The sequence below is a fragment of the Panthera pardus genome, unplaced genomic scaffold (genome assembly GCF_024362965.1).
Source record: "Panthera pardus isolate Hobbes unplaced genomic scaffold, ASM2436296v1 HiC_scaffold_17, whole genome shotgun sequence".
NCBI classification, from domain to species: domain Eukaryota; kingdom Metazoa; phylum Chordata; class Mammalia; order Carnivora; family Felidae; genus Panthera; species Panthera pardus.
Genome location: NW_026526732.1, coordinates 9,863,863 through 9,884,029, shown reverse-complemented (window position 1 = coordinate 9,884,029; position 20,167 = coordinate 9,863,863). Strand labels below are relative to the sequence as shown.

The 20,167-nt window shown below is 51.5% G+C and overlaps 1 protein-coding gene, 1 long non-coding RNA gene and 1 pseudogene across 3 annotated transcripts in view; 1 reads left to right on the top strand and 2 right to left on the bottom strand.

The window, feature by feature from the left end:
• Window positions 1-20,167, top strand: part of SYNJ2 (synaptojanin 2) — a 107,514-nt gene that overhangs the window by 15,217 nt on the left and 72,130 nt on the right. Inside the window, 1 exon segment of the mRNA XM_053904315.1 lies at window positions 11,563-11,649. Within this exon segment, the coding sequence (XP_053760290.1) occupies window positions 11,563-11,649 (87 nt within the window).
• On the bottom strand, window positions 125-3,228 carry LOC109245364 (uncharacterized). Of its 2 annotated transcripts, none has more exons than XR_002070835.2 (3): window positions 1,959-2,782; window positions 1,473-1,581; window positions 125-529 (listed from the first exon to the last, which is right to left on the bottom strand). It is a non-coding gene; the product is annotated as an uncharacterized LOC109245364 (long non-coding RNA). The 2 variants fall into 2 exon arrangements; XR_002070834.2 differs by lacking the exon at window positions 125-529 and adding an exon at window positions 3,193-3,228 and having other exon boundaries at window positions 1,288-1,581; window positions 1,959-2,154.
• On the bottom strand, window positions 5,480-5,909 carry LOC109245363 (28S ribosomal protein S21, mitochondrial-like; annotated as a pseudogene).

Genomic DNA, 20,167 nt, shown 5'->3' with positions numbered 1-20,167 from the left:
CCTGTTTCAGATTCTGTGTCTCCCTCTCTCTGACCCTCCCCTGTTCATGCTCTGTCTCTCCCTGTCTCAAAAATAAATAAAACGTTAAAAAAAAAAATTAAAAAAAAAAAAAAAAAAAGAAAGCCTTTGGCCGGCTGGTAAATTAGAGGAGGCGGTTCCCAAATCAATGAAATGTGGTTAAGAGGGTCATTTGAGAAGGTGTCTTCTGCCTTTTTGTAAAAATAGCGTGACCGTCTTCCCCCGATGTTGTGAGGGGCCTCTGTGAAGGAGCAGGCATGTTTAATTAACAGACGCATATGGAAGGAGAGGCCAAAGTAGTCGCAGTAGATGCCCCCAAATACTGTGTGTGGGGATGCGGATAACACAGCACAGTTAATGCGTCTGCTCAGAGTTGAACTTGCTTCATGTTTCCTGGGTCTCTGTGCACAGTGTTTGCCCCCCGCGAGGCTGCAGCTCTGTGTCTTTGCGGCGCATCTAATCCAGGTAAGCGGACTGGTGTTCCAGTCACGTCTCTAATGCTAGTTTTCTCCTAAACAACAACAACAACAACAATTTTTTAAAAATCAGAGAAGCCTGAGAAATGAAATTATAGTCTGTTTTCTGGATTCTGGATTAAAACATAGAATAGGAATTGGCCTTTTGTAGACGGATGAAGCTTTCATCTTCCTGGAACTGTGACCTGTGCTCAACAGATCCTCACCCGCCAGCCTCTTGGAACACTGCCTCCACCTGGACGCACTCCCCCAGATGGAGCCTTGCTGGCGGCGGGCAGGCACCCTTGTCGCTTACTGCCACTCTCAGGCCAGGGTTCCTCCTCCTCCCCTAGAAAGACGGCTCTTGTGGACTCTTGTGGACGCACACGCCTCCTTATTGAGGTCTCCCTTCCTCCGGGCCACGCTGTCATTCACAGAGGAGCTGGGCTCCTGGCTTCCTGGGTTCTCCCACCGCAACTCCTGTCCCCATCCCCGGTGAGCTCACGCCTCTTAGCATGATGCCCCTGCTTCTGGCCTCTGTCTGGCCTCACCTCCTCACGACCGAGCCCTCCCTTCCCCTCACTTCACACCGCTAGACCTTCCCGGCACCAAGTACCATGCCACCTGCAAGTTCAGCTTCAGGCATCCTTCTCTAAGACCCGCTGTCCGCCTCGCACCCCAGACAGTTCTGCAGCTGCCAGCCCTTAGTGTCCCGGCCCCGCAACCTTCCCACCACCCTCCCCTCCCCTCCCCCGCCCTTCTCTTGCTTACGGTGCGCCTCGTGGCCGTGACCACTCCTGCACACACTCTCCGCTCTCTTGCACACACTCCTCCCTTGGGTGTGTGCGGAGCAGCCCCGCCCCGCAAGCCTGGGGTGAGGCCACGCCCCTTCCACCCCACGCATGCGCCCTTGTGGCTGAGCGTGGCTGGAGGAAACTACGACGGCGCCGGCTTGTCGCAGTTTCACATGGGGTCTTCGGCGCTGGTCAGTCATCTTACCGGATTTTCCTACCCAGGTTGCTCTTCCGTGCCGCACGATGGCTATTTCACATCTTCTCGAGCCTTCGACACCTTGGCCCTCTCAGCTAGTGTTTTGCTTCCTATATCACTGAGAAAATAAAAGGAATTAAGAGGATAACTTTCGCAAGCCCCACCACTTAACGTGTTTGCTGGCGCCCGCCACCTTCCCTCTGTTACAGCGCTGACCCCTGCCCCTGTTCTCTATCTTTCCGCCTCGTCCCCTCCCCCCTTTAAACACTTTGTTTCCACTATTTCCCCCTTCCCTTCCTAGCCAGGTGATTTCCATCATTAAACCGACAGTCATATCCCAGGTCATATCCCAGGTTAATAAGCCTTCTCTTGGCCCCAACCCCCCACCCCCACCCCGGGTCCATTACCATTACCGCACATGAAGAGGTCGTCCTCCCTTGCTATCTCCACTCACCCCACATCCTCCTGTGACACACTTAAGCCCGGCTTTGGTACCTGCCACGCCTCTGAGCCTCCTTAAGATCCCCATGACTTCCACCTTATGGGTCTGCCCTCCAACCAGCGGCACCACCCAGGTGATCACGCCCCTTTTGTGAAGCAGTGCTCCTTCGAGTTCCTGCCTCGCTGCTGCTGCCATTCTCCCCGGTGCTCAGAGCAACATCTGGCACAGAGTGGGCATCTGGAGTCCTTGCTGAGTGACGGAAGGAAGGGGAAAGTCACACCTTCGTCCCCGCATGTCCTACAGCATAAGAAGGGGCATGCATGGAAATAGTGCTTCTCTGCAAGGGAGGAGGCTCTGAGGTGGGGTCTTAGCAGGGCTGGGAGGGTCTTTCAGATGAAGGGATAACTGGGGAAGGAAGAAGAGAGAGAGAGATGTCCGAGGAACTGGTTTGGCTAGTCAGAGAGGAAACTGAAAAGATAGCTGTAAATAGAACCTCCAGTGCCAGGGGGCCGGTGGACCTAATTTGTTAGTCATAGGAAGCAAAGTGAAGGGCTTGTTATATGAGGGAGTGGTGACACATGAGGACTTGCTCCAGGAGGAGAGCCGGGGGCGGCGGGGCGTGGGTGGGGAATGAAGGCCCAGGAATGAGATCTGTGGTCAGGCGGTGAACACTGCCCCCAAGGATCTGGGCTACGGGATCAGCCCCTATGTACCCAGCAAACACGCACATGTTTCTAGAGAAACAGGTATTGTTATGCTGGCCTCCTCCTCTGGCCTGGTCACAGCCACAGCTGACCTCAGTGCAGGGAGGGGAGTGTGGAGGGGCCCACCCCTGTCCCACAGATGTTTTCCCAGCTGTGGCTGCAGGCGATGATAAATTTCCCTTTTATTTTCTCTGGTTGGTTTATACAGGCGAACACAGCCTCGATGGGAGGCAGTACATTTGCTCATGTGTTTTTCAGTGCCCTCCCTCTTCCCCCTCCCCACCCTGGCTCTTTTGTGTGGCCTGGACTTTTTTGGTGAGAAAGAGAAGCAGTGGCCAGTACAGGAAAGTTTCTTATTGGGGCTGACGTGTGTCTCCCGGGTTGGCTTTCATCTTGGCTCTCAAGCTTCCAGTACAGACTGATGTTTTGATTTGCACTTTGCTTAGCAACCCTCCTGCGCCTCCATCCGCCCGCCTGAGAAAATCCATTGTCTTTCTGAAGAGCTGCTTTAGCTCTAAACTGATAACTCTGGAAGGAACAGTCACAAGCCAGTCTGAACTGAGCTCATGGAGGAGACACTGACCTTGATCTGGATGCTGCTATCCTCTTGGGACCCTGAAATACAAGAAGATGGTTTAAAATCATGCACAAGAATGCAGCCACAAATGGTACCTCGGTCTTGGGCTGTCGGCATTGTTAAATTGACCTACTTATTTTTGTGACATGTGGGCTGGGCTTCACTGGAGTTTCCTTATGGTGTGTTATCGTGGAATTTATTATGAAAGAAAGAAAACACGCGTGGCTGGTTTGATTATTGATCTGGACTGGCTATCTGCAGACCAGGAATATGGTCTGTGTGGCCCGGGTCTTAAGGAGCAGAGAACATTCTGGCTGCCTCAGTCACTCCTGCTCCTGGTGACACCAGCCCCAGCCTCGGGACATCAGGCCAAGTCTGTCTTGCTTTGGGGCAAGCCACCCCTTCCCCGGTAGGCCTAGGTGGTGGCTGTTTCTCTTCTACTCCCTTGGCCCATTGGCCCCGGGGGTGCGATGTGTGCCCCCTAGTCCCCTCCTGCCACCTCCAGACACTCTGCTTCCCTCCTCCCTAAAAGCACTTAACTTGCAATCTCAATGTACAGTGCCTACTGGAGGACTTCCAAGCCTCGTCCAAACACCAAGTCTGTCAGGACCCCGCTGGGGATTTAGGACAGGAACCACACCTTGCTGGCAGGGCAGGGGGGCACGCTCCTTCTCTGGAGTATTCCTCCTAGTGACCCTGTACGTTCACACGGCCATCCGGAGACCCTAGGCATACCTCACTCACTAGATGTGCGTGCCAGGGCTGTTTGCAGAGAAGTCTAACTCCCCACAGAGTCCAGTGTCGGGTGGCAGAGCTTCCAAGAACAGGCTCGTTCATTCCATGAGTGTCCACATGGCCCCATTACAGTTATGATGGGTCACCTGTGGTTCCTTTCAGCCCGGATGCCTTCTACCAGTCAGGACTATTTTCAGTCCTAAGCCATGCTGTCTAGTAACACAGATAACTTTTATCAGGTTACCAGGGAAACAGGACTAGAATGGTAATCTAAGGTCAGTTCTCTTGGAGGCTGTGTTAACCCTTTGCCACACACATCAAGGAACCCCATCGCCCATCGCCCTGCGTTGGAATTGCCTGCTTCCTGGGGATTTTACCCTGTTCTCTGTCGGTCTCTCTGAGGCTGAGTCTTGCCCTCATGTTTGGTACCTCTAGTCACCACGGGGATCCTTCTGAAGACCTTGGCCTTGGGCTCCCTGACCTCCCCCCACCACCAGTGTGTCCTCCACCCTGGCTCGGCCACTCTCTCCCACGGCCATGCTCTGGTGCCCCCACCATCTATGTCAGAACGTGCACTCTGCACCTACTGCCCCCATCTTTTCAACTCAGCCCTTAGTTCTCCAGCTCAGCGATTTTTGACCCTTGCTGGGATTGCGGTCCCAGACCTGCCACCCCGCCACAGTCCCGCGCCGGCCCCCTTTGGCTTCACGAGTCACAGCCGCTAGCTCTGCCTTGCACATCCCCCCACCCCCCGCCCTGTGTGCCCTTGCCCCCCTCCCGCTTCATCCTGCTTAGTTGGTGATACCACCAGTGACATCCTCTTCCCCTCACCAGAAGCTGCCCATGTGTAGCTGCAAGTTTCTGGAGACCCACTACCCTGCAGACAGATGCTATTGCCACCTCACAGCTCCCCCTCTCCTACTACATCAGTTTTTACTGTCCCAGAGCATTTCCAGCAGTGCATGCACGCAGGCACACACATATGCTCACACACGCGTACCTATGTGCACGTAAATGCGTGTATACACACATGCACACACATGCATGCACGAGACACATATAGACACATACCCATACATGCACATACATGCATGCACATAAACATACATACACACACATAGACACATAGACCCATAGGCATGTGCACACACACACACACACACACACACACACACACAGTTCCTCAAAGAATTGTCTCTACACACAACCTCCATTTCCCTCTCCCTCTCCCTCTCCATTTAGGTTCTTGCCCCTCAGCTCCCTGTACACTGCTATTTTCTGGCTCATCAGTGCCTAACTGGAAGGACGCTCTGTCATCATGTTGTGGGACATAGAGCAGCATCTGAACTTGCTGACCACTCCTGTGTCCTTCAAACTCTTTCTTCTCTGACCTCCAGGACACCACGCACTTCCTGTTTCCTTAACATCTTTTTGGACATTTCTCTTGATTCTACTTGACTTTTGAACACACTGTTTCAGACGCGCTCACTTCCCGGGTGATCCCCTCCAGTCTCTGGATTTTATTTATTTATTTTTTTTTTTTAATTTATTTTTTGCATATATGTGATTGAGTTTATTATTATAAAAAAGGGGAGGAAAAATGAGGTTTGAGATAGGAAGGAGACAGCTGGAGAGGGATTTTCATACTGGGCCTACAATCCACAGGCCTCAGCAGCCCTGCCATGGGTCTGCCCGATTCTTTCACATCAAGAAGTTGATCTTGCGAGCCATTTCCATGTTGTAGATCCGCCGGCAGGTTTCATAGCTTTCCCTCTGTCGTCGGCGACAAGGCTTTTCATAGTACCCGCCGTCGCTTAATGTCCTCAATGAGCCCATCCATGGTGAGAATTCTGTTTGGGGTCCTGTATGCACCTTCCACATTTCCTTCCTGTACCACCACAGTCCTGGCAATGAACTTCAGACGTTTTGCCATCACCTTGGGGTTTAAATCCTCACTCTGCAGGATCCCACGCCCTCCGGAACCAGCCTCCCCAGTCTCTGGATTTTAAAGACCTTCTCTTTGCTGGGGCTCCTGTTTGTATCTTCGGCTGGATTCCAGGCCGGTGCAGCTGTGCCCTCCATGTCTGTGCTGGGGCGCCTGGGGGCACAGCAGGCTGACCCATCTGACCTGAGCTCCCGATGTTCCATCCAGGCTTGTCCTGTCAGTCTCCGTCATCCCGGTGACGGCTGCTCCAGCCTTCCCGCTGTCCAGGAGAAAACTTTGGCATCACCGTTGGACCCTCTCTTTCTCTCATAGCCCACGTCCAGTCTGTCCACAAATCCTTTTGGTTCAACCTTCAAAATATATGCAGATATCTGATGATGTTAAGGAATTATGGGTAAAGTTTTTAGATGTGAGGATGGTATTGTGGTTGTGTTTTTAAAAGGAACCCTTATCTTTCAGAGATTCTTACTGAGGTATTTATAGCTGAAGTGACAGGAAGTTTGGGATTTGCTCAGAATAATCTAGGGCAATGATTTTTACCTGAAGGACTCATTAAAACAGATTACTGAGTGTCGAGGCCAGAGTTTCTGACTCTTTGGGGCTGCAGTGGGCCCAATAATTTGTATTTCTAATGCTGATTGATGCCTACTGTCTCAGGTCCACATTATAGGACCCACTGATCTAAGGTACAGGAGAGTGGGGGGGGGGGGGTGGGTAGGAGTGAAACAGGGTTGGCCAAGAGCTGATGGCAGGGGAGGTGGTAGGATCATGGTAGTGTGGGTACATAGGGTTGTTACAGTGCTCTGTTTTCTTTGGAAGTGTCCATAGTGAAAAAGCACGTGTTTGCGTATAGATGTGTGTGTGTGTATGTGTGTGTGTGTGTGCGTGCACGTATACGTGCGTGTGTGTCCAGAATTGGGCTGTTTCTCAACACCTCCACTGCTACCACCCTGGTCCAAGCTAGCATCATCTCTTATCTGGATCATTGTAATGCTTCCTAAGGGGTCTCCTTGCTTTTCCCCTTGCCCCTCTAGGATCTGTTCTCAGCAGAGCAGCCAGAGCAATCCTTCACCCTACAGTGAAACCCCAAGTCTTTTTTTGACCTACAGAGCTCTTTTACAATGGATCCCCAACTCCATTTCCTCTGTCAGACACTGAGCCCCTCGCTGGTCCTCGGATATGTCAGGAATTTGCTTCTGCCCCGGGACCTTTACACACCATCTCCTGGGCCTGTAGTGCCCACCCCCCACCTTCACTCCGCCATCCCTCTCATTCCCTTCGAGCCTGCATTTGAAAGTCATGCTTGCCACGAGGCCTTCTCAGACTACACCATATGAAATCATGCGCACACACACGTTTTATGCCCTCTTCCCTGCTCACTTTTTCTCCTTAGCCCACGTCACTGTCCGTGTTGTGCTTACTGAGCCGGCCTGTTCTCCTTGGCAGGAAGCTTGCGCGGTACCTGGTGCCGAGGTGGCCTCGCCCGCCCCGCCTTTGCGGACGTGTGCCGTGGCAACCTGGCTCCCACCCCCTCCCGGGTTGGCCTCCATTGTCATCTCACACCCATTCATGACACACGTTCCTTCTCTGCAACACCGCCAGATGCCTGCCTTGGCCAGCCCTGCTGTAGATGGATTTTGCCCGTTTGGTTCGCTGCTGGATGTGTGTCTCAGCCAGTGCCAGCTGTGGCAGGCTCTCGGTACGCTGGGTGCACGGCTGAGGCCCAGGGGTAAGGGGTGGATGAGGAAGAGGGTGGGAGAGCCAATGAGAGGACTTTCTTTAAGGCCTGGAAATCCGTGGCCAGTGGGAGGGGAAGCAAATTGCATTCTAACGTGGAAAAACCTACGGGAAGTGCAACCAAAGTGTGAAAGACAGGAATAGACTATTTTCGAGACATTAAGAAAGGGAGAACAGGAGTTGCAAATGGGCAGGCCAAATACAGTCTGCAGAGGTGTGTGCGGCCCACACGATGCCTAAAATAAATGTGGATTGGTTGCCAGCATTGAAAAATCAGGAGTGTCCTATTTCTCTCAAAAAACTGGAAGCTCGCCGGCACAGGGCTGGCCTGGAACTGACCATCTGCCCCCTGTTAGAGGGGCCGCGTGTCCCCTGGTCACCTGTGGTCCCTCCCGCAGCTTCATTCACTCACTACCTGCCTCGTGCTTGTAGACATTGGAGCTGTGAGCTCCCTTTTGAAGAGCAAAATGGATAACGGAGTTCTTCTTCCTTCTAACCTGAGGAAGTATAGTTGTTTGGGACAAGGAGGGGTGTCGGGTGATTTGGGAACAGGCTGCCTGAGAGGCCAGGCCTCTAGGAGTGCTGGCGGGGGGGCATTGAAGGCAGGGCAGGGGTCTGGACTGTGGGAGCGGAACATATCCCCTCGTACACGGTGAGGGTCAGAAGGAGCGTTGGAGAAGAAGAAATGAGAAAATACGCTTCCAGGAGAGACAGCCTGCAGGGGGTCTGGACTTTAAAAGGACTGGCTCAGGGGCGCCTGGGTGGCTCAGTCTGTTAAGCGTCTGACCTCAGCTCAGGTCATGATCTCGTAGTTTGTAGGTTTGAGCCCCACGTTGGGTTCTGTGCTGACAGCTCGGAGCCTGGAGCCTGCTTCGGATTCTGTGTCTCCCTCTCTCTCTCTCTCTGCCTCTCCCCTGCTTGCGCTCTGTCTCTTTCTGTCTCTCAAAAATAAATAAAGCATTAAAACAAAAGTAATAAGTAAATATGAGGATGAAGAGTCTTTTTTTAATTTGGATTAGTTTACTTTTCCTGGTGACGGGGGCTGTGACACACGTGCTTGTCACCTGTGGTCCAGCAGGGCAAGCGGTCAGTTTTATTCCCTCAGCCTGGCCTTGTGGGCGCGTCCCCACCTCTGAAGTGTGGATTCGACCACATCGCTTCGGGGAGCAGATCCCTGATGTTTTGTTTTCTTTGGTCAGGATTGTTTGCAGAGGTAATGCACACCACGCACAAAGTCCTCCTCGTTGCTGGTCAGCAAAATGAGAACGCGATGATAGTCAGGCTTAAGGATTCTGTTCGAAGGCTTTGTAAAGCTCTGAGGGTTGAAATATATATATTTGTGTCCGAATTACTCTCCTGCTTTACCAGCATGTGTACTGAGATGAGAGCCATGGGCTGCCTGGTTTACCTCTCCTGATTCTGCCCGCAGCACCTGTATGCAGAGTTTGGCCATGCCTGTGGCCCACAGGAGGGACATTCGTGTCTTCCTGTGAGCCTGGGTTTTCACGGGGTTTACTTGTCCCAGAGCAGGGAGCAGACCCATTTCAAGGAGGCCTCTGTAGGCACATGACACAGTACTTGGCCCTTAACAGTGGGCTTGTTGGGCGCCTGGGTGGCTCAGTCTGTTAAGCGTCTGACTTTGGCTCAGGTCATGATCTCATGGTCCATGAGTTCGAACCCCATGTCAGGCTCTGTGCTGACAGCTCAGAGCCTGGAGCCTGCTTCAGATTCTGTGTCTCCCTCTCTCTCTGCCCTTCCCCTGCTCGTGTTCTGTCTCTCTCCCCCTTAAAAATAAATGAACATTAAAAATTTTTTTAATAAATAAATAAACTAACTTAAAAAAAAATCCAGTGGGCTTGTCGTCACCTCTGGGCAGAGGATGTTGTTCACGTCAGCCAGGAACAGATGCAGGGAGTGGAGAGAACACCTTGTCCCTCTCACCCATCATCCGTGTGGGAGCAGGAGGCTTGTGGCCTCCAAGAAATGGGCTGTGGCCATCTGTGGGCCCCTAAGATGTCAGCATCCTAGTCCTTAGTTCCTGTGCCTGTTACCTTGCATGGCAAAAGGGACTTTGCCGACTTGAGTAAGTTAAGGAACTTGTCCTGGGTTACCTGGGTAACTCACAAGGGCCCTTAAAAGAAGGAGGAGGGTAGCAGGAGAGGGAGAGAGAACAAGAAGTAACAGTGGGAGCAGAGCCCCGAGCGATGTAGTCACTGGCTTTGAAGAAGGTGGGCAGGAGCCCAGGAAGGCACACGGCCTCTAGATGCTGGAAAATGCCAGGAAACAGGTTTTCCCCAGAGCTTCTAGGGGAATGCAGTCCTGCCGACACTGATTTTAACCCAGTAAAACCCATTTCAGAGACTTCTGACCTGCACAGGTGTCAACTCATGAATGTGTGTTATTTTGAGCCACTGGGTCTGGTCATTTGTCACCGCAGCAGCAGCAGGAGAGTAGTGAATCGCCCGCCTCCCGGCCGCCCCTTCTCTGAACCCAGCGGATGGAGGAGGTGGGACCGTGGCCCCCAGTCCTTCTCATAATTAGCTTTAGGTTACTCTCCGCTCCCCCCACCAAAAGCCTAACCAATCAGAAAAGTCCATGTGAATGTTGGGGGGAAATGTAATTGATTACACTGGTTCTTAACCTTTTCAGAGTCACTAAGTCCTTTGAGATTCTGACAAAAACTGTGCCTCCAGCCCCATAAAAATATATACCCAGGGAGCACCTGGGTGGCTCAGTTGGTTGAGTGTCTAACTCTTGATTTCTGCTCAGGTCGTGATCTCACAGTTCGTGAGTTTGAGCCCTGCCTTGGGCTCCTCACTGACAGTGTGGAGCCTGCTTGGGATTCTCTCTCTCTCCCTCTCTCTCTGCCCCTGCCCCATGCTTGCTTGCTTGCTCTCTCTCAAAATAAATAAATAAACTTTAAAGAATATATATATGTATGTATGTGTGTGTGTGTATATATATATACATATATATATATGTATATATATATACATATATATACATATATATATATGCATCCAAATATTTTGCACTCAATTGTAGAGGTTACACAAATCCCCCCAGCGCTATCCTGCAAAGCTGCAGCATCTGCTGGGTTTTCCTCCGTCACCCCAGATTAAGAGTCTGTCTATCACAGTAATTCAGAGGCTGAGTGACTGCTCTCCTAGTAAATCTCCCTAATGGTGTTTGCCAGGCCCTTATTTGAGGATTCATCGAGGTTTTTTCCCCATTCTTTGCATGTGGAAACATTTTTCAGAGAAGGGGTCCAAGGGTCTGCCACTGTAAATGCCAGTGGGTCTGTGGGGCCCTTGTAGGTCATGGGCTCCCTGCTCCCAATGGTCCTTCTGTCTGTCAGTCTGCTGTCTTGTCTTGCTTTCACCCTGGGCCGTGTCTTGTCCTGAGCACCGGTGGCCACTGCTGAAGACCGGGGGCTCTGCTCATGCGGCTCTCCTTGGGATCCCCTGGGCCCAGGCCTGGGGTGCCTGGGGGCACGTGGGTTTTCTGCTCAGCCTCCCCTGTGTTAGCAGGTCCCTGCAGGGAGGAGGGCGCTCACAGGACGAGCCTCCAGTGGCCAATATTTAGGAAGGAAGGTCCCCCTCATCAGGTAACAATGACTCATTCCTGTTTCAGAGCCTGTGGGCAGGGCTGGGCCTGAGGCACCTGCTCCTGGCTTGCACCCCAGCACCTCTGGCCAGCCGGGGACTCTCCTCACCCTCCCCAGGCCCCAGGGAGCTGTGGGCGCTTCCAGAGACCAAGCTTTTTGTGGGAAGGTCTAAATCTCTGCAGCTTGGTGATTCGCTGATCATAAAACCTCCACACACGTTACTTGAGGCCGAGCTATTGTCTCTGCGTTTTCTTTTTCGAGTGGGTGGGGAGCCAGATTGGAGAAGGCTGCAGTGAAGGAACTTCAACAGGAGACCCAGGCTGATGCTGTCTGTGATGTGTTTCTCCCCTAGCTCCGGAAGAGAAGGAGGTCATTAAAGGCCAGTATGGAAAGATCACCGACGCTTACGGCTGCCTGGGGGAGCTCAGGTTAAAATCTGGTAAGTCCCCGATCAGACAGAACAGCAGCTGTCAGAACGTCTGATGCTACACTTCTAGGGAGCCGGGCAGAGCTTCTCTCGTGCTCGTTTGGAAAGACTGCCGGGTTTAGGCATTTCATTTTAGCTGTTAGGATCTTTTAAAACGTTTCTTTATTTCGCTGCGCCTGTTCCTCCACGCTGGGGAGGAGGTCAAGGTGGATGCAGCCTGGCGCTCACCTGTCTGTGCCGCTGGAGGAGAAGAATTGTGTGCAAAGGAAGCTCACCTTCATTGTTTGCCCTCCAGGACCCGAGTTTTTCCAAAGTCAGGTCTGTGGGGTCTGCCCAGGGGACTGTTTGTCATTTACAAGGGATCTGTACTCGGGAAGGGGTGGATGCGGGACGTCAGAAGCCCCCTGGACTCACGGGGTATCTTGAAGAAGAGCCAGGACTGGGCGTGTTGACCAGGCAGAGGAGCCCAGAGCACCTGCCATGGGACGCCGAGGGTGGGGCGTGAGGGAGAGGAAAGGAAAGTACATGTGAAAAATGGGCCATGTCGTCTGATTTGGAAAAGACAGAGAACTCACAGGGACAAGTGGGCATCTCAGCGTGAGACCCTTGGGGCTGAGCTGTCAGCTGGACAGCCTTTCCGTGGGGCCCCTGCATTGTCACCTCTGTGCTCCTGGACCTCATGGGAGCCCTGGTGCTCTTCTGGGTCTGCGGCCACCATTTCCTTTCTTCTCTCTCAGCCCCCTGACTTATGTTGGTCCCACCCAGCGTCTCCAGGGACATGTGGGGCCAAGACGAGAGCACAGGTGACATCCCCGATTCTCAGCGCTGCTTCTCAAAATGAGAATTGGCTGTAAGATGACCACATTCGGGCACATGGCTCTCCCTGAGCCGAGCATGTCACGGCTCCATGCCTCCCCCAGCAGCTGTGCTCAGAGGCTGAGGAGTTTCTAAGCCGTTACTTTTCTGGGTCTTTCTTTCATGGGATGGTTTCTCCCGAACTATGATGATTGCACTGATCATTTTTCAAATAGTGTGTAGGAAAAGCATTCAGCACGTCCACGACAAATGCGTTTATTAAATGTGTGTTTTGTGCCAAGGGCTAGAGATACATGAACTTATTTAATCCTAAAAGTAAGCCAATTTGATGTTGCATCTTTTCCGCTGTTTATAGTAACGGAAGCAGGCTCAGAGGGTTAACGTAATTGCTTAAGGTAAGGAGTGTAGTTAGGGTTCAAACGCAGATCTAACTGCCTCCAGACACTTGCTTTTTCCATGAAATGGGGCTGCCTGCCAGGATTTGTCCCCGCAGTGATTTTTCCAAGGTTACAAAAAATGCCTGTGGTCCTAGCCTCGGTGATGATGATGATGTGGGAATGACGGCTAACCTTCCCTTCTTACCCTGTGGTAGACACCGTTTTAAGTGTTTTCATGTATTAACCTGGTTCTCCCAACACCCTGTGAGGCAGGTGCCATTAATGTCCTGCTTTACAGGCAGAGAAAGAGAAGCCGAGAAAACTTAAGTGCTTTATTTTGTCTGTTCTGTGACAGATTTTTTTTTTTTTTTACATTGTAGCGTCTTGGCTCTTAGGATGTGTTACAGTTGTTGGCATCTTGCAGTTATAATTGGCAGTGTTTTTCTCCTAAATAAATTAATGATCCACTTTGCACCTGACCGAGCCCCGGATTTAGCACAGTGCTGTCGCTCGCCTAAGGTTGGGCAGTCCTCAGGTGGTGACCTGGGTTTTAAGCTTGTGCCTTCTGGTACCTGGGGCTGTTTTCAGCCGCTGGGCTGTTCTGTCTTGAAGCTGGGCAGAAACTGGTCAGCTCCCAGAGAAGTATTTGTCAGAGGGGCCAGGGTGTCTGCAGGGTATCCAGCCCAAGGGTCACAGCAGGATGTCGTGGAACCATCCCAGGGCAGGACTCGGAGAGAGGTGACCAGCTCCTAGAGCTGCAAGACCCTCCTCCCTTCTCACAGCCACCCCCTGCCCTTCCCCTGAGGGGTGAGTGTGCACAGCCCCTGGGGGCTGGGCGAGAGCAGGGCCAAGCGCCTGGCACGGACACCTGTCAAGTCCCCAGCGCCCATTTCTTCTGTCCTCTGAATACTCCCAGCCCCACCTGCCAGAGTCACCCTCCGGGGGGTGGGGGGTTGGTGGTCGTGCTGCTAAAGCTGTCTGAGGTGGTGAGGATGCCAGAATTATTTGGCCTGTTTTCGACACGTTCCTGAAAGGGCCCTAGGATATCTGAAGGATGGAAGGATGGGGCCTTATAATCGAGTTTTTCAAATCTCCTTCAGTTCCATGAAGGAGTGCTTGGCTTTAACTTGGTTTTCTTTTCCTGCTGGAAGGCCCTAGCCCAGAACTATAATGTCTTCCTCTCACCTCTTGAGGGTGTTGGGCAGTGCAGAGAGAAATCCCAATTTTTGGTTGCCACAAAGGCAGCCAGCCCCAGTTGGGGACGGGCCTCCCTTTTGACTGTTTTAGGCTGAGGGTCTCTAGACAAAGAAAGACACTTCCCCTCAGGCTTGTGACTTGGGGCAAGTTGTTCAATTTCAGTCTGCCTAAGTGAAAATAGCTTTTTTATGTTAGAAATGAAGAAACATGCACAAAAATTACATAAAAGCTTTATCCCAGGTTCCTAGGTTTTCATGGAGAGCTTAAGTCTCTCCTTCCCTGAAATGCCAGCAGGAAGGGGGTGGAGCCTCCACAGTCAGCCAGAGAGTTGGCTTTCCTGATGCATCTGTAATACAAAGCATAGAAAGTGAGGGTATAGCAGTCAGAAGAATTTATCCCAATGATTACAGGGATTTAACTCCCTTTTAACCTCAGCCTCCCTGGCTCATAGCCTCAAGGGTTGAGTACGTTGAGGTCTGTAATGAATTGTGTCCTCTGGAGTTATGTAGTACCCAGCCTACAAGCCAGCCCTTCTCGACTCTCTTTCCAGCTTCACAACAGACTCACCTTCTGGATTTATTAATCTCCCTAGGGCTGTTTTCCCACCTGCAAAATCAGGAAAACTGCCTCATCTCTATATTACGTAATTCAAAAGAGATTTATAGGGGAGAATGAACATAGTCTGTACTGAGTGGGAGGCCTGGCCTGCAGAGGGGTCTCTCTGGGAGAACTAGGTGTGGGGTAAAGGTCAGGTCACTGACTCCCAGTGGGTGGTTAGTCTGCACACAGGCCAGTGTAGGGCTGATTTCTATGGGCAGTCAATGCAACCTGAAAAGTTGCAGGAACAGGAGATTTAAAAGTGTTTAGGTTTTTTTTTTTTTTAATTTTTTTAATGTTTATTTATTTTCAAGAGAAAGCGCAAGCAGAGGAGGGGCAAGAGAGAGGGAGACACAGAATCCAAAGCAGGCTCCAGGTTCTGTGCTGTCAGCTCAGAGCCCGGTGCTGGGCTTGAACCCACAGACTATGAGATCATGACCTGAGCCGAAGCTGGAGGCTTAACAGACTGAGCCACCCAGGGACCCCTGGTAGTCTTTAGTCTTGACATTCAGGGCCTGCAGTATTCTCCAGAAAGTCTTGCAATGGTCTGATGGCCTTCATCAGAGTTAGAATGACTTATTACCTATCTGCAGTGGGGTGCTGGTAAATATTTGACATCCAGCTCTCTGGGGGGAAAGCCCCGATGTGTAGTGTTTGCCAATCTCCACGGTGTAGATAACCCACCCCTGGCTGATTTCAGGCTGCAGTGCAGAGCTGGGGAAAGATGTGCATGGCTGGCTCCCGTGAGCTGGTGGAAGCTGCCAGCACACCGACATCTGCACCACTTTCGTGTTCTAGAAAGGGAAGGTGAAAGAGATCCTTGAAACTGTGCCATGTGGATACAGGGTATTTAGAATTCTGAGCTTGTCGGCATGGGGGGGAGACATTGGGGACCCTTTGGCCAAAGCGCCCCACTCCACGGGTGGGAAAGCCCAGAGCTCCTACTTTGCAGCTTTAAGTGGGAGAGTGTCCTGCCCGAGCAGGATAGGTAAGGTGGTCTGTGGGAACCCCGGGCTTGAGACTGGCACGAACCTGGCTAGGGAGTGAGCTCCGAGGCTGAGCAAACAGAGAAATGCCAGCGCAGGGGAAGCCAGAGGCCCAGTGGCAAGAACACACCCAGCATTGTCCCTGCACAAACGGCATTGTGTCTGCGCGTGACTCATGGTGACTCCAGCGCCAGCCCTGCCCAGCCAGATGACAATGGTCACAGCTCGATAAGACACGGGCCCCGTTACTTCAGGGGCCAGGGGGTTTGGGGCAGCGGTGCCTTGGCATTGGGTCTTGAAGGCAGCCCTCTCGAGGGAAAGAATTTCTAAAATCAACACTGAGGTCTCCATGGTTTTTTGTGTGTGTGGTAAAATATACAGAAGATGAAATTTCCCATTTGGACTAATCTCAAATGTACAGTCCAGTGGCATGAAGGACGCTCACAATGTTGTGCAGCCGTCACCACCATTTGTCTCTAGAACTTTCTTCGTCTTCCCACACGGAAACCCTGCCTCCCCTTAAACAATATATATTGGGGTCATTGCCTTCCATTTCTCCAGCCTGTTTGCTCAGGCTGTAGGAGTTGTCTGGACTGTGAGCCTGCTGCCCTCTGGAGGGGTGTGTGTGTCCCTGTGTGATCCTTTCTGCCTCGTGTGTCTGTTGGCCTGTGACCTCCCCTGACTGTGGCCAGCAACCCCTGACCCAGGTGTGCTCTCCCTTTGGCCAGAGCCCTGGAACCAGAGTTCCTTGAGCTGGAAGGGACATAGAGGCCACCTGGTGCATCTGAGGGCCAGAGAGGGTAGGAGACCGGCCAGAGGCCCCACAGGCCAGTGGAGGCTTGCAGACTCGAGAGCCTCATCTTCTGACGCCAAAACAAGCTTGAGTTTTGTCTTTCCCCTGCTGTAAGATTCTTACTGGTTTCAAGCCCCTGAACTCAGCCTCCACTAAGGACTTTTGAGACCCTCCCCCACTCAGGCCTGCCCTGCTTCCTCCCTGGGAGAACACCGATCCTGCCTTACTAAAACAAAGCCTAGATCTTGTGCTCAAAGTGAGCACCCACGGGGACATCTCACACCTGGGGCAGATGAGCGCCCTCCCCCCCCCCACCCCGCCAGCCCCCCTTTTATCCCCTAGAGACAATACCACACTGACAGGCCGGGGGATAGTGACCCCCGGTAGTCTAGCGCTAGGCTCGAACCAGGACCCTTTCCTTGAAACCTATCATGTGTGGCACACACCCAAGGGTGCCAGACAAGATGGGGCCACCACTGAAGAAACAGGAAGCCACGTGCCAGGCTGAGTAGGGCCAGGTACCCCTCCTGGAGAGGCTGTGGTCTAGTGCGGCTCCTCTGGGGTCACAGAGACTGTCCGACGGGCTTGGTCAGTGCTGAGGAAAACGGTTTCTAGGTCCTCACCTCCTTGGTTTGCCTAAGAACGTCCCTGCGATGAGGGACTGGTTTCTCAGTCTCTCTGCCCCACCCACAGCCACCCTTCTTCTATCTTACCTTCTTCTCCCTCTAGAATCTCACACAGTGTGTTGCTCTGGGAAGTAAATACCTGTGGATGGCTAACAAAGGGAGGGGTCACAATATTGTCAGCACTGTGGAGGAAGTAAGTCACCTCCGTGACTGGGGAACAGTTTGTTTACAAGTCAGGTGACAGCCAGTTGTTTGTTTTCTACAAAACTGAAGGAGAACCTAATTGGGGTATCGGCTGACAGCGTTAATAGTAATTTTCTAGATAGATTTTGCGATTTTTTTTTTTTTGGCAGATGACTCAGAAGGACTTTGAAGAATAATTGGGCAACATTTCATCGATCTATCAATGTGAACAAGGTTTCTTAGTGTTCACATATAAAAATGAAAAACAGAACTAGCATTGGTAGAGAATCTAGTTTCATTCCGTTAATAAATAATATTTACCCATGGGTGTATGGACCAGAGGTCCCATCCACCTTCCCAACAAATCTTTATTTTTTATGTTAAATCAGTATTCAGCAGAGTGTTTTGTTTACATTGTTTGACTGATTTTGTACTAAAACATCATTGTAATGATAACTCAGGCCAAAGTGTTTTAAACACTTTCAGCATTAGGATCAAATTACTGCACAGTATGATCAATATGAGACACAGAAGCACAAAACATGTGATATTAGGATGAAATTCTGAGGGGGGTGGGAGTGGAATGGGAATTCAGAGGAAAATCCCATCTGTTGAAGAAGAACTTGTTCATGCATTGCTTTAAATAATATATAAGGATGACTGTCAAACCAGAGTCTAGGTCCCACTTGATAATGGTAAAGAGGCCTACAGAAGGTTTATTCTTACATGTCAATATTTAGCACGTGCCAGAAAAATACATTATTCACAATCATTTAAACTACTGATGAACACTTTCAGTGTCAATTTGGAAATGAGAAAGGGTACCTTAGCGACGCTTAGTGAGACAGTAAGCCATCGTGATCAGAAGCTGCCAGACCTTTGGGCTGGATGAACCCATGTTGGACCCATCTTGGGTCCAACACAGACTAGCCGTGCACTTGGGCAGATGGATGATTCAGCTCCCTCTGGGGGGATAGTCCCTCATGTGTGAAATGGCGGCATTGTTGGGCACGTTGGCGATCCTTCTGCAAGGATATAGGTAAGAGCAGTGTCTCTGGAACCAGACTTGACCTGAGTAACTTGCCCAGGTGGTATAGCCCGAAAGTGGATTCAAATCCCGGCTCCCCCACTGTGTGACCTTGGGCAGGCTTCTTAACCTCTTTGTGTCTCCATCTCCGTCCCTGTACAACGGGACTAAAGATGGTACCTCCCCCAGGGGGCTGTTGAGAGGGAGCTCATAGAACAGAGTTCATAAGCAGCCACCCTGAGAATCAGCTGTCATTAAAGTGCTTGGTTCCAATCCGCTCCCGCTCCCGGGGTGGTGTCTTTATTCACCTGTGCCTTCTCCCAAGCCCCTCAATCCCAGGACTCAGGAGCTCAGAGTCTCATTTATTTTAAGAGCCTTTTCATGCCTGCTGCAGCCGCCCATCCCAAGCCTCCTCCGGGCCACTGCCCTGCGCAGGAAATGCCTACTGTCTTCAAAGCAACCTGGGACTCTTGCCAGGGACTTGGTCCGCCCACGCAGAGGCTGTTGAGGAAGTAGTGCTAGAAATCCACTCCACAACTTGGGTGGAAGGACGTAAAGTTTTCCATGCCTCTCCTTGAACCCACTCCCTACAGAGTCCAGTCTCGGGCTCATCGCCTAGACCGCAGGGGCTGCCCTCCGGCCACTCCTCTGACTGTCCTCGAATCCTGCTTTCTCTACACTGAGCACATCGGAAGATGCAGATGGGATGCCTGGGCCTGGTTGTAGCACAGGCTGCGGGAATATTTGCATTTGTGAGTCTATACTTTGAGGACATCGACCCCACATAAACCTTACCTGTCTTCCAGAAATGACACTTGTCCTGCTTAAGAAACTCAGCCTCCTGATGCCTGTCACTGTCCGTAGCATAACTGCCTAATTCTTAAGTTGCTTTAAAGGAGTTTCCTGATAATCTGCCTGGGGAGGTGGGATATGAGCCAATAGTGTCTCCCTGTTGGTCCTCCCTGCCAGTAGGCGTGGTGACCTAGTTACTGAACGAAGACGTCTTTTATTTTATTTAAATTTTTTTTAACGTTTATTTATTTTTGAGAGAAAGAGAGACAGAGCATGAGTGGGTGAGGGGTAGAGAGGTTTGGAGACACAGAATCCAAAGCAGGCTCCAGACTCTGAGCTGTCGGCACAGAGCCGGACAAGGGGCTCAAACTCGTGAACTGCAAAATTGTGACCTGAGCCGAAGTTGGACGCTTAACTGGCTGAGCCACCCTGGTGCCCCTATTTTATTTTATTTTTTGATGTTTGTTTATTTTTGAGAGAGAGAGTGCTAGGAGGGTGAGGCGGAGAGAGAGGGAGGTGGAGGGTCCAAAGCAGGCTCTGTGCTGAGAGCAGAGCCCAGTGTGGGGCTCAAACTCAGGAGCCATGAGATCACGACCTGAGCTGATGTCGGATGCCCAACGGACTGTGACACCCAGGTGCCCTGAATGAAGACATTTAAAAACAACAACAACAACAACAACCCAGGGGTGCCTGGGTGGCTCAGTCCGTTAAGCATCTGACTTTAGTTCAGGTCATGATCTCACAGTTCATGAGTTCGAGCCCCGTGTCGGGCTCTGTGCTGACAGCTCGGAGCCTGGAGCCTGCTTCGGATTCTGTGTCTTCCCCTCTCTCTACCTCTCCCCCACTTGTGCTCTATCTCTCTCTTAAAAATAAATACACATTAAACAAAAATATAAAAATAAAAAAACACCCAGATGTGTCCTGGCCCCAAGTAGCCCCCTTCTTCCTATCAAGTGTGAGGAGGGGGTGGGGGGAAATAGATGGTGAGCAGTGGGTCCTAAGGGGCTTTTATCAGAGTGTCCAGAGATCTAAACCGCTGGCCACCATGGCTGCAGATAATGACCACTGACCATGTGGAGGAGATCTTACTGGAAACAGGTCCTTTAAGCATCAGTGGGGTTGGGAAGAATATCTTT